Here is a 13,802-nt window from a genome sequence, read left to right on the forward strand (position 1 = left end):
AAGTTTGGATGGACTTAAATGACTAACAAATTAACTACTTGACCTAAGAAAGATTTACCCCCTTTCATGACCAGGCCTTTTTTGCCATATGGCACTGCGTTATTTTACCTGATAATTGCGCGGTCATGCAAAGCTGTACCCAAATAAAATTGATGTCATTTTTTTTCCCACAATTTGAACTTTGTTTTGGTGGTATTTGATCACCACTGCGATTTTTTTTTTTCTTGTGCTTTAAACAAAAAAAGACCTACAATTTTGAAAAAAAATTGATATTATTTACTTTCCCCTGTAAACCATAAGCCATAAATTTTGGCCAATATGTATTTTTCTACATATTTTTGGTAAAAAAAATCCCATTAAGCGAATATTTATTGGTTTTCACAAAAGTTATAATATCTATAAACTATTTAATATATACTGGAATTTTTATTTATTTATTTAATACTAGTAATGGTGGCGCTCAGCGACTGACACTTTAGATATTTTGCAGAAAACCAGTGACACCAATACAGTGATCAGTGCTAAAAATATGCACTGTCACTGTACCAATGACTCTGGCTGGAAAGGGGTAAACATCTAGGGTTAACTCTGTGCCTAGCCAGTGTTTTACTGTACTTTGTGTGCTGCTTTTACTAAGGGAAAATATGGATTTTGGGACACAAAACCCATCCCTTCCCCCAGTGCCATCTTAAAAGCCTTATAGGCCCCTGGGCAATGCAGTGCACTGGGGCCCCCTGCCTACACAATCACCCACGATAATATAAAAGCAAATTATCGATAAGGCGATATTTATTTTTATTGGTACCTCAAAACAAGAGTCTCTTGTAGTAGTGTTCTTCCCTGTAATATGTATATAGTAAGGTATATATACTCCAGGTAGTAGTTGTACTCTCTTGTAGTATATAGTGTTCCCTGTAATATGTATATAGACTATATACACATTACAGGGAACACTATATACTACAAGAGAGTACAACTACTACCTGGAGGATATATACCTTACTATATACATATTACAGGGACCAATATATAGTAAGGTATATCCTCCAGGACAGGTAGTTGTCTCTTGTGTCGATCATGGAGAGAGTTAAAAAAAGAAAGAAAATCAAGCAGCCTGGCAGCTGGGCTGGCTGCCTTACCTTTCACAATGGCTGCACATGGGAGGAGGTGGGTGGAGGCGGAGCCAGTCTTCTAGGTGCGGAGACGGAGAGGAGTGGAGGATGAGCCGACGAGGAGGATCCTCCTCCGCTGTGCATCATGGGTCTGCTCTCACAACGTCACTGGTTGCTAGATGCCAATCGGGCTGGCCTTAGCAACCAGTGTCTGTGCAGTGCAGACTTGAGCCACGGCCACCGGCTGACAACAACGGGGGGGCACGGCGGACAACGGGGGGGGCCCTAGACCACCAGGCAAACTAAGTAATTTGGATTCTGGAGGACAGTAATTGCCACCATCCATGCGTGTGGGGCCCCCGGGCAACCGCCGGCATGCCCATTGGAAAAGAAGGCCCTGCCTTCCCCCCTGTCAGAATGAAGATCTGCCCTGTGTACATCGGCAGATCAACATTGTGTGTGTTTTACTGATGATCGGGGGGTGTTGGCGGACATACAGCGCCCACACCTGCAGATTGGCTTCTGCTGTTAATAATCACAGCAGAAGCAGCCCACTGATGGCACGTGCACCCCCTGTAATTCTGCTTAGGGGAGCCGCCCTGTAGCATTAAATCTGCTATGAAGCAGTCAGTAACTGTTTGAAGCTGCTATTACAGAAAAGTTACAGGGGGACAGATAAGCAAAGACTGCTTTTTTCATGTAAGTGACAGACTGTATCATATATGTCATTTTTGATTTTGCCTTTAGTACCACTTTAATCAGTGATTGCCCCCCTTGATTGGAGCATCCCTTTTCCAGGTGTCTTCGGTCTGAACCATTTACCTCACATAGCCTCTTTTTCCTCCAGTGGTGGGTGGATCTTAAATTCTGCAGTGAGCAGTGGCAAGTAATGACTAGGCATCACTCTTTGCAGCATTTTTCTGCAGGCCCAGAGCAGGGGCAGGTCCTGATGTTCTGGGTTTAAAAGAATTGGTTTATATGATACTGGGCATCACTTAACCCAAAAGAGGGGCAGCACTGAATCAAAATCGTTTGCCACATATATCTTGCTAACTGTGATTTTAGCAAGTTTATAATAAGCATTACACTGTGACTTAAGTTTTGGAAAAATATTAAGGCACATCTGCATCAATTTTCTCTCTTTATAATAGATTTGGGTGTTCCAAGTGCTTCCTAAATGTTAAAGGGTAATCCAAATTATCACACCATTTAATAGCAGCCTGTGTGGCTCTTATGTAGGACACGTAAATGTGACAGTTTGCAAAGAGAGTCTAGAAAGCCTGAAACAAGACAAGGTTACACATGTCTATGGAAAATACCAGCCCTCGTCCTTGGAAGGTTATGATAACAAGGTCGTATGGAGAATTTCCAGTGTTTCTTATATTGCGAGCAGTTCACTAACATAAGCAGCTTCCTTCCTCGTACACCACCTCAAAGGTCTGTTTTCTGTGTCAATCACATTGCTGTTTTTCATCACTTCTCAATATTAGCAGTTACATTTGGTTCACATTCTAAAAAGCTATAGTTCATTATGCGGGCAGTGATCATCATAGTGTGTCCACTCTTGCCTACTAGATGATGTCTACTCTACATCCCTAGGCCAAATATTCATGCTGTATGAGTAAGTCTAACAGACAGTCATACTATTAAGACATGCAGTAGCTCATTTATATAGACTGGAGGAAAAGAGAGTTGTATTCCAGAACCAGAATCGCATTCCAATTTTTGCTTTTCAGGTTGTTGTATTCTAGAGGCAATCACGTTCCGGTTGTCACTTTTCAGAAGGTTGTATTTTAGAACCTAGGTTTGAGCTGCCTTGTGCTGAAAAAGGTAGAGGAACTTTGAATGCCTAGCATCCTCTGAGTGGATCTTAGGGCTGGGTCTGTTTTAAGACAAAATATGGCATGGGCAATGGTTACACTAAAGAGGCCCACTTTGATCACTCACAGCAGCACTTTGGTCTTGCAGAGCATGACATTTCTCAAGTTTGTGGCACTAAAACAATAATTAATCCAGCATTCAACGGAGGGCACAATACTTCAACATGTGGGTATACTGCTGTCTACCTGAGGTTTGGAGACACTGCAAATTTAGGTCTAAAATGTAGGTTTCTAATATAGCTAATGCATGGAATAACTACAAATAAAATGTGATTGTCTACATATAATATGTGCTCATGAACAGCAGACACAAAGGTCATCTTTGTTCTTAGGACATCTGCAGACTGAGTTGTGACGATGGAAATCCCCTTCGCCTAGAAACCTGAAATACCATTAAGCTTGTTGTAATGATCCAAAATTAAAATACTTTGGCCAGAAACTTTAAATACAAATTTATAGGGAAAAAAATCAAGACCTCTTAAAGTGGGCATTGCAGTAAAATGCAAGGTCTGCTTAAACTGTCAGTCCCCCCTCTCCTTCACAAATTCCCTACTGTTAGTGGGTGCAAAATATAACTGTAGATATAAAAAGATTAGGTTTCTATATTTTTTTTTTAAACTGTGTTTTATTAAATTTATCACTTGAACAGTACAAGAATACTACAAAACATTGGAAATACAGAGAGTCATGGAATAGTACCGGTCATCAATGAAATAACACAACGGTTCAATATAGGTAAAGGATATCCCATAGATACGTAGATACAGAGATTTACAAATTTGTCAGAATAAAGCAGATATCCTCAGGTATAACACATGCAACACATGCTCGTTATATGCATAAACAACAAAAAAAAAAAAAAGAAAAAACCCAAAGAAAAAGGAACAACTCAGCAGAAAAATGCAGGTGGTGGTCAGAGTCACAGCCTCATTCGTCAGCGGAGTGTGGGCCCAGAACAGCCCCCCCCCCCCGTACCCGGACCGCCCTCACCCTCAGGGCAGCGCGGAGCTGCACATGTCAGATAAAGCAACCCAAGGACCCCATACTTTTAGGAACTTTTTTGGACAGCCCCTGGCCTCATAAGTCAGCCTATACAGGGGTAGGACATGGTTGATCAAATTTTTCCAAAGATCAAGTGGGATCCTGTCCACCTGTGTCCATTGCATCACTACAGTTTTCCTGGCATAAAACAACAAGAGTCGGAGAAGCTGTTTCCGATGGGTGCTGAGATCAATCTCCCCGAAAATCCCCAGTAAGCACCACTTAGGGCTGCAGACGTTAGGGAAGTCCAAGGAGGTCGAGAGAAAGTGTGTAACTTGGGACCAAAAAGGCCTCACTTTCGGACAACTCCACAGCATATGAAGCAATTTTCCCTGGTCCCCCCCACATTTATGACAGTCTGGCGCGGGTCTCTGCCTCATCAGAAACAACCGGTAAGGAGTATAATAAGTCCTATGAAATATACGTAACTGTATCAGACGGTCCCTGGCCGAGATGGGTGTCCTAAAATATACCTCAAGCACTTCTTCCCAATCATCGTCCGAGATATCCGGGATGTCTCTCGTCCACCCGGCCCTAACAGCCTCCAGGCGCGATGGCACACTAGTAAGAAGGATTCCATAGTAGGAGCTAGTCAGCTTAGTGTGCTCATCCCGCAACAATTCCTTTTCCATAGGAGAATTGTCTAGCGTGACACTGCCCGGCCCAAATTGGGCCAAGGCAGCGTGTCGCAGCTGGAGATAACGATATTGCCAAGAGCCGGGCACCCGAAAGTCCGCCCGGAAGGTTTCTATATTTAATTCACCTGTGGTATGAGATTCTATTCACCCTCCTTGCAGCTTAATACAGGGGAAAACTGAGCAGCCGAAAGCTGAAAAGACGACACTCTTGCAATGAACTAGCAATATCTAATTCCCCCCCCCCCCCCCCCAAAAAAAAAAAAAAAAAATAACATATTGTAATTTCCAGTACTCAGATTTGGGAGCGCCATGAGTTTTTTTTTTTTTCTACTGTCTGTTAAGCTCATAGGAAACAACAAAGGCACTGCATTACTGGTAAGATAAAATGTTCTCTATACTTGCTGAAAATGTTCCTAGCTAGTAAAAGGAACACAAATGCAGCATCCATATCCACGAAATGGTAAGCTGCATTAAATACATATTTTTCCCTGGATTTTGTTATCCTTTTGATAATTTGATTCCTTGGGGTGGGAAACATGTTCTCAAGGTTTAGAAGGTGTTAATGGAGATTCTGCATATGTTTTTCAGGAGGCTTTCCAGCTTGGTATCTACTGGGCGAATACGAACACTGTTCACAAATCTGTAGCAGTTAGATTGGTACATGACATGACTTCTCCAAAATGGAAAGACGGGGATAACGGTGAAGTGGTGTCACTAGATGAAGAAGGATTTGTTGATGCCAACATCAAACTAGGAGCCTTTCCTGGACATCAAAAGGTCGGTATAGAAAATTGCTTTTTACTATAATTTGCAAACTAATGCTTTCAAGTGATTATAAACATTTTTTTTAGTAAAAAACATATTTACCTGCTCTGTGCCATGGTTCTGCACATAGACAGTGGGGCTTTGATCCGCCCCTTGTACCCCAATCATAGGATTTGATCTGCTATCAATCTGCATTATGAGGAGGGAGAGAGAGGAGAGATTTGCTGCTCTTGAGATTGAGCTCAGGTAAGTATAAGGGAGGGCTGGGTGTGGAATCTTGGACACAGAAAGTTTTTTATCTTAATGCAAAGAATGCATTAATGTAAAATACCTTTAAGCTTTAGAACCACTTCAACTACAAAGCCCCTCTTTCTACTTATTAATTTTTCGTAGGATGGGGAGTTATTTACCATCCCTCATTTAGTGTTTATGTCCCCCCTTTCACAATGAAGGCATCTATTCCTTTTGCTGGGACAATAGTTTAACAAATGCACCCTATCAGTTTTCTGGAGAATAATGCCATAATTTTCTTGTGGATGACAGGTACACTTGTTGGCAGTTGAAGTTAGCTTGTCTGCCACTACATGGCTCTGTTCCCAATATAGTGTGGTAGGAGGTAATTATGTCATTGGGTGTTAGGTCCTTTTAGAGAAAAGCTTCCTCTTGTGATGTAATGGGTAAAGTTAGTGCTTATATAAGTACCAGAATGGGACATTGGAGCCAAACACCACAGAGCTAGTTGGATGTATTCAGCTACTGCCAAGCGCCCTGAACAGGGTTTCAACTCCAGTTGTGGTAGTTCAACACCCATGTGCATCTCTCAGATCATAACATTCAGGGTTATGGGAAATGAGCAGGCCACTGACACACACACACATCTATACAGGTTGAACTGGATTGACTGATGTCTTTATTCAACCTCATCTACTATGTAACTAAATAAAGACCAGCTGTAGTCCCCTGACTCTTTTGGGGTCTGCTGCGGGCTTTAAGCAGGATGAAAAAGACCTTTTAGGCCAGGCTATGGGAGTTCTCTGAATTGAGTATACCTGGGAATGAGAGGGTCATCTGGGAGCGTGCCTGGCTGGGCAGAGCTATGGGATGGGACTGTAGGAGAGACTGGTATACTAATGAGGGAACCTTGATTATACTCGGGGAAGGAAGCTGAATGCTGTGGACATAGTAAACATGGAAAAGTGGTTCCAACTCTGTGGTGCTCCTAAAGAGAGAGAAGAGGTACCTAAATGACAGCTGTAGAATGTCTGTGTATGGTGTTCCACACCAAAAAAAACTGTCAGTATGTTAATGTGATGATAGCTGTCACGGCCATCTCTGAGAAGCTACAGTAAAGTGCAGAAAATATATTTCATGTTTGGAGGTTGCTTTATTCTCAAATATTAAGGCTTACAGCCCGGAATGTTGTGAGCAGGCCTACGGCCAGGAGTTTGACACAATATGATGATTGACGAATGGTTTCATACACCATCATGTGGGTAGTTGCCCTTATTTAAGAAGAAGCAGGGCTGGGAATTGCACACTTTTGCAACAACACATACTAAATCGGTTTTGACACCCCATAAATGATATTGCTTTTTGCCATCAATGCCCATTACATTTCTGGAGGGATAGCACCATTTGGATTGGGCCCTCAAACATACAATGTCAGAGTTGACACACTGTGGGGCTGATTTACTAAAACTGGAGAGAGCAGAATCTGGTGCAGCTCTGCATAGTAACCAATCAGCTTACAGATTTTGTTGTCAAAGCTTAATTTACCAAAGCTTTAGTTGAAGCTGATTGGCTACCATGCACAGATGCACCTGATTTTGCAATCTCCAGTTTTAGTAAGGCCCCTTTCACACAGGCGGACCGTTCAGATCCGCCTGTCTGTTTTTTTGGCGGATCTGAACGGTCCCCCCATGCATTCCTATGGGGCATCGGATGTCAGCGGAGACATGTCCGCTGACATCCGACCCGATCCGATCCGTCAAATCTGGACGGATGGAAACCCTATTTTCCATCCGTCCAGCGGATCGAATGGGATCGGGTGAGAACGGACTGACGGTCCGTTGACATCCGATTTCCCCCATAGAGATGCATGGGGAACTGTCAGCTGTGTCTCCGCACACAGCGCGGAGACACAGCTGTCCTCCTGCTGCTCATCGGGGGATCGGCGGCTCGATCCCCCGCTGAGAAAAACTGACTCCGTCCAGATCAGAGACATGCAATTACTGCAAACTCTTTTCAGAGCACACACACACAGTCAGATAATGTGCAAAAAGACCACACACAAGCAGAATTGCACAAAAGCACCCTCATTCACAGCACACAGACAGCCAACTCACAAGTAAAACACATATAGTTAGAGATTACATGTAGTGTATACACACACACACAGCATAAAGGGCATGCACAGCGAAAGCACACAAATACTTTACAATACCCACCTATTCCTGTTATGGTAACACTGAGAATAATAAGAATATGGTAGCAGTATAGAATAATTATTTTTTCTACTCCTAAAGGCCAACTCAAGCTCCCCTCTCCCCTTCTACCACCTATTGCTATTGGAGGACTATTGCACATTTTTGGTAATATGCATCCCCTTTTTTTATGAAGGTTTTTTTTTAATTATTATTATTTAATATGTTTTATGGCAGAAAGTAAAAATATTGGTTTTCTTTTTCAAAATTTTCGGTCTTTTTTTCATTACCCACTTCCATACTGCGCAATTTCTGGCACTCCGCTCCTACATGTAAAAATCATAATTTCTTTGCCAGAAAATTACTCGGAGCCACCTAACATTATATATTTATTTTAGCAGAGACCCTAGGGAATAAAATGGCAGTCATTGCAACTTTTTATGTCACACGGTATTTGCACAGAATTTTTAAAAACGTGTTTTTTATTTTTTTTTGGAAAAAAAAAACAGTTTTATGAATTAAAAAAAAAAAACACTAAAATTAGCCCATTTTTTTATATAATGTGAAAGATGATGTTATGCCGAGTACATAGATACCTAACATGTCATGCTTTAAAATTGTGCACACTCGTGGAATGACACCAAACTTCGGTACTTAAAAAACCTCTATAGGCGACGCTTTAAAATTTTTTACAGGTTACCAGTTTAGAGTTACAGTGGAGGTCCTGGGCTAGAACTGGTACTCTTGCTCGAACGTTCGCGGCGATACCTCACATGTATGGATTGAACGCCGTTTACATATGTGGCTGCGACGAGCGCATGCGTTCGCTTCCGCTTGCGAGGATGGGGGCGCTGTATATATATATTTTTTTTTGTTTATGAAATTTTTTTTTTTTTTTACTCTTTCCCTTTATTTTTTTTTTTGATCACTTTTATTCCTATTACAAGGAATGTAAACATCCCTTTTAATAGGAATAGTAAATGACAGGTTCTCTTTATAGGGATATCTGGGGTCAGTAAGACCTCAGATCTCTCCTACAAGTTAGAAACCCTGAATTAAAAAAAAAAAAAAAAAAAACATCTCGGCTTTTCAGCCAAGATTAGTGCAGTATTGAAAACTGCCAGGCCGGGCGTGACGTCATCACGTCGCGCCCGGGCCTCCAAGAGTCATAGAGACTTGCAAGGACCATCTGGTCCTCGCAGTCTCTATGGTGACTCCCTGGGTTACAAACGAAGGAAGACAACAGGAAGTGAGGGGAAATCTACCCCTAGGAAGGGAAATTCAGTCCTGTAGGAGTTCTCATGGGAAAAAGGTGTCTCCACTGAAGGTTTATCACCAATCCTTGTTTCCACAACAACCCACATTTTTTAAAATCCAATTGACAAATGGGACAGAAAGTGAGGTGAAATCTTCTAAATGGGCAGACAGCAAAACAAACATTACAGAGGTGGTAACCCTTCCCTATGTTATAAAAAAATTTTTTTATTTTTTTTGGGCTGGAGCTACACCTAAAAAATGTACCTGTTCCGACTTACAAACAAATGCAACTTAAGAACAAACCTACAGACCCTATCTTGTTTGTAACCCGGGGAAAGCCTGTACAGTATTGCATGATCTCGCAATTACCAGTTAAAGCAGCGCAGTGCTGAAGAGGATAAAATCTTCCAGAGCTTAAGTGGTTATTTTGCCTGTGTCTGACTTTTCAGCTGCAGTGAGGGGGTTTGAGGTCAGCTGAAACTGGCAGTCGGTGCCCTGTCGGCTATCTTGCGTCACTCATAAATTCCTGTAAGTGTTCTAAATCTATCATCTGTCATAAAGAGTGAATAGCTTGTACCAAAACAGAACACTTTAGACTTTTCCTATTCATACAAAATGGATCAACATCCACAACTGTTAAGTGCTATAGTTGCTGTGTAAGACTTTGGTAATCTCTGAGGTTCTATAGACTACTTCCCCTTTACTGTTTTTTTAATTTTCTCTATATAATTTATTGATTTTCTATTTTTTAGAAGTCTAGCTAGATATTTTCCTGGCTTATGCCCCCATTGATATCTATCCTTGGCCGCTCTAATAAATACCCGTCTTGTCTCTTGTTCCATTAGGTCTTTCAATTCATCTCTTTTTTATTACAAGGACCGTTTGTGTCTCCATATCTGTTCTTTTTTTATGCATCTGTTCCAATTCCTATATTTCTTTTAAAAGTTTTTCCGTGTTGTTTGACCTTTCCTTCTTTTTTTGGGGCCCATTGATATCAATATATCCCTTATATAAGCCGTACGTGCCTCCCAAACCGTGGCCTCTGACACCTCAGGGGATTCCTTTAGTAGGAAGTATTGTTCCAGTTCTTTTTTTACTTTTTCCTCAACTTCTATATCATGTATTAAATACTCGTTTAACTTCCATGTACCTGTCCTCGTTTGAGTACTTATATACTTTAGTTTCACTATTACCGGTGCATGATCTGATATTGACAATTTTTCTATGGATGTTTTTTCTACATATTCTAGCAGTCTATGTTCAACCATGATGTAATCAAGTCTTGAGTACGCCCCATGCACTGTGGAGTGGAAAAAAGAATCCCTCAGCCAGGGATATTGAGCTCGCCATGCATCCACTAGTTGACACTGGTGTACTTTCTTCCTCACTGACCCTAATTGGGAATCCCCAGTGCACGTGACGTACTATCCACCCAAGGGTCCAAGCAGAACTTCACCTCACCTGCAAGGATTAGCTTATCCTTCTTAAAATCCATTAATTTCCCCATAATTTCCTTCAAATATCCTTTCAGGTTTCTATTAGGACCGTATACATTCGCAATGTGCACTCAATCCCCTGTAGGTTACCTTTTAAAACAATATTCCATCCCTCAGGGTCTGCTTTCCTCTCTTCTAGGGAGAACCTTACTTCTTTTGCAAATCCATTTGCTAATCCTTATGCTCTTCTATTAGGAGAATTTCCATATTACCAAGCGGAATAAAACTTTGAATACAATTTAACATTAGCGCCATGTGTCAAATGTGTCTGCTGTAGAAAGATTACACTTGTGGCATACCGTTTAACTTCTTTTAGTACCTTCTTTTTTAGTACCGTCTTTTTTCTGGAGTATTCAGCCCTCTTAAATTATATGTTAGAAAGTTTAATGTTGTCATACTGTTTTTTCATTTCCCTCTCTCCCATGGCACCCTCCTCCTCCTCCCATCTGTCTCCCTCCGACATCTAGCCCCAAGATCTGTGGGGTTCCTTAGGACCATGAAGGGGGGGCCCGTACCAGTGTGGAAGAAAAGACTAAGGAAGAGGAGTATTCCGAGTGTTTGGCACTCCCATCTTTCCTTCCCCTCCCTTCCCTTACCTCCCCTCCCTTCCCTTACCTCCCCACCCCTCCTTACCTCCCCATTACTTTCCCAAGGGGGGATTAAAGGGTTAAATGTGCCCATAGGGGGTGCTTTCCAACTGTGTTGGGGATGAACTTATGGAATGAACACAGGGACCTGTGTTCATTGCTGACAGAACAGCCGTGTTTGCAGCAGCAGACCGCCATTCTGTCTCCACGGGGAGTGATCGCGGGTGTCAGGCGGCAGTCGTGGTCGCCGGACCCGCAGATCAACTTCCCCCTATGGCGAATGGGCGCGTGCACCCCCCCCCCCCCCCACTCACAGTCCAGCGAAGTGACGTACAGTTACGTCATTGTGCAGGACAGAGTCGACCTGCCGCAGTATATGTATTGCTGGCAGTCGGCAAGTTGTTAAAGAGTTTTCCAATGCTGCGAACATAGCTGCTATTTCTATTTTTGTAGGAAGTTGGGCATTTGTATTTTGTTCTTCTCTATGCGCTATCTCTGAGTCGCTCTCAAAGTCCTGGTCCGTTCTTGATTGGCTGAGGGTATTTACATTTGTTGATATTGTGTCCATTTTTTTTTCCTTTCCTCTGCTGACTTTGTGCAATTTCCTTCTTGTTTTTCCATTGTCTGCTTATCTGACGCTCCTTCTTGAGACAAGTACTTTTTTATTGTTCCTGGGCTAGAACCTATTTTAGGGGAATTTGCAACCGCCCCTCCTCTTGCTTATTTCCCTCTCATATTTGTGGGTCTTGATGTAGATCTATATGTCTTGATGTACTTATGTCCTCCCCCCCTCTTTCCCTTTCTTTCTTTCTTTCTTTATGCTTTCCCCTATATTCGTTATCTAAAAAATCATAAGTTGTCTGCTAGATTTTAACTTCCAACATTCATCAATAAAAATAAGAGGGAATTAAAGGATTCACCACTTCTGTGCAGGAGTTATCAGTCTGTGTGGGATCTGTATAGTGCTGTGATCTTCCACAGCAAAATGGGGGTGGGGTCTTTTCCTGTGCGGTTATTTGGTCCAAGGAAGCTTCAGGAGGGCTTTGGTGGAGTTACCATTTTATTTGCCTCTGCCTGCCCGCAGCTCTGCTCTTGTTCTCTTGCCGAGGCCGGTTTCTTCATGCTCCCGTGGGTACTTGGCTCTCTGGGCAGAACTCTCACCTACGCACCTCCTCTCTTTCCCGAGATGTACCGAGCACTAACGGCTGTTCATGCTCACCTTCGGTCTCCTTTGTTTCCCGGCTGGGTCATCAACACAGAGATGCTGGCAGGTACGCTCCTCCAGGTCCCAGGTCTCTTCCACCACTACTGCCGGTACTTCACATCGCATCAGGGAACAGTCAAGGCTCCCTTTCATCCACCCTGGAAGGGTCCCACGCAGCTTACAGCGCTAACGCTGCATTGGTAGGATGGCTTCCCCTGGAACTCCTACCACGAGATCCCTGCTGGCGCCATTGATAGGCTCCTCCCTGATATTTTTATAACTTTTGATAAGGTGGGGAATGGTTATAACCTCTTTATCCACATGTTGGACATTGCCCTTACCTCCTGTCCTGTCATTTGGACAGAAAGCTAAAGGGAATTTCACCAACTGATGACATGAAGAACATATACAACTCTTTATTTTTTATTTTTTTTTAAGACTGAAGAATGATTACTACCTATGCCTAGTTTTTAGTAATAAGGCAAGAAGAAAATGATACAAAATTTGATGTAAAAATGTTAAAGATGTGTCAATTTGTTGGAATCTTGGAAGAGGTAGGCGGAAATTGGGAATAATTAAATAATTTTGCTATTCACAACCTCTAAATTATTCCAAATTGACAGGTGTACAGTAAAGCACACACATGTTCAGCAGGAAGATTTGGTTAGCCAAAAAAAAAAATCTTGAGGGTTCTTGTTTTGTCCTTTGTGAGAGTGTGAATAGGTCTTTTGTTGCAGAGAGAAAATCTCAAAGGTTACATTTGATATAAAAGTCTAGTTCTTAAAGTACCCCTATGAACATTTATGGAATTTGAAAACCAATGATACTTAAACAAAAATTATATTTATCCCTAGGGCAAAGCCGTTTCCTATTTTCGCTTCTCATTTCCGACCTTGCCTCTTCTTTTATATTTTGAAAATGTTTTTTCTCTAATGTTTTTACTAGTGTAATTTTCGAAGCTTGGTACTATTGATGTTGTACACCTGCATTCCTGAGACGTGGAACAACTCCATAAGTAAATGGTGCATGCTGTCCTAGTTTTATATTTCTTTTCACAGGGTACAATATAACGGAATCCATCCTTTCCATTTCTCCAGTTGCTTTTCATATGAAAATTAAATTAGTATCATAAATTAATAATGCACCTATAACTTTGACTTGGCAAGCAGCAACACATAATTTAGAGGCCACAGAAAACAATTTGAGGTTTATAGACTAAATTAAATGTAATTATGGTTTATTGCAAAATTAGACAGCAATCTCTGCATTACCGTTACAAAATAGTTAAAAAATGATCCAAAATCTGAAATATAGTTAAATGAGTTTCATTGAGGGGTTTTTTTTTTGTTTTATGGGTAAGCTAGGACAGAACTAGCACATAGTAAGGTTTCATGTTTTT

The 13,802-nt window shown here is 41.7% G+C and overlaps 1 protein-coding gene across 2 annotated transcripts in view; it reads left to right on the plus strand.

Annotated features, from left to right (window-relative positions):
* VPS13B (vacuolar protein sorting 13 homolog B) overlaps positions 1–13,802 on the plus strand; it is a 1,502,642-nt gene that overhangs the window by 1,417,167 nt on the left and 71,673 nt on the right. For both annotated transcript variants that reach the window (XM_082257852.1, XM_082257851.1), the window contains exon 50: positions 5,260–5,448. In XM_082257852.1, coding sequence (XP_082113978.1) covers positions 5,260–5,448 — 189 coding nt within the window. The remainder of the gene's footprint in view (positions 1–5,259; positions 5,449–13,802) is intronic.

This window comes from Pelophylax lessonae, assembly GCF_965119305.1.
Source record: "Pelophylax lessonae genome assembly, chromosome: 5".
NCBI classification, from domain to species: Eukaryota; Metazoa; Chordata; class Amphibia; order Anura; family Ranidae; genus Pelophylax; species Pelophylax lessonae.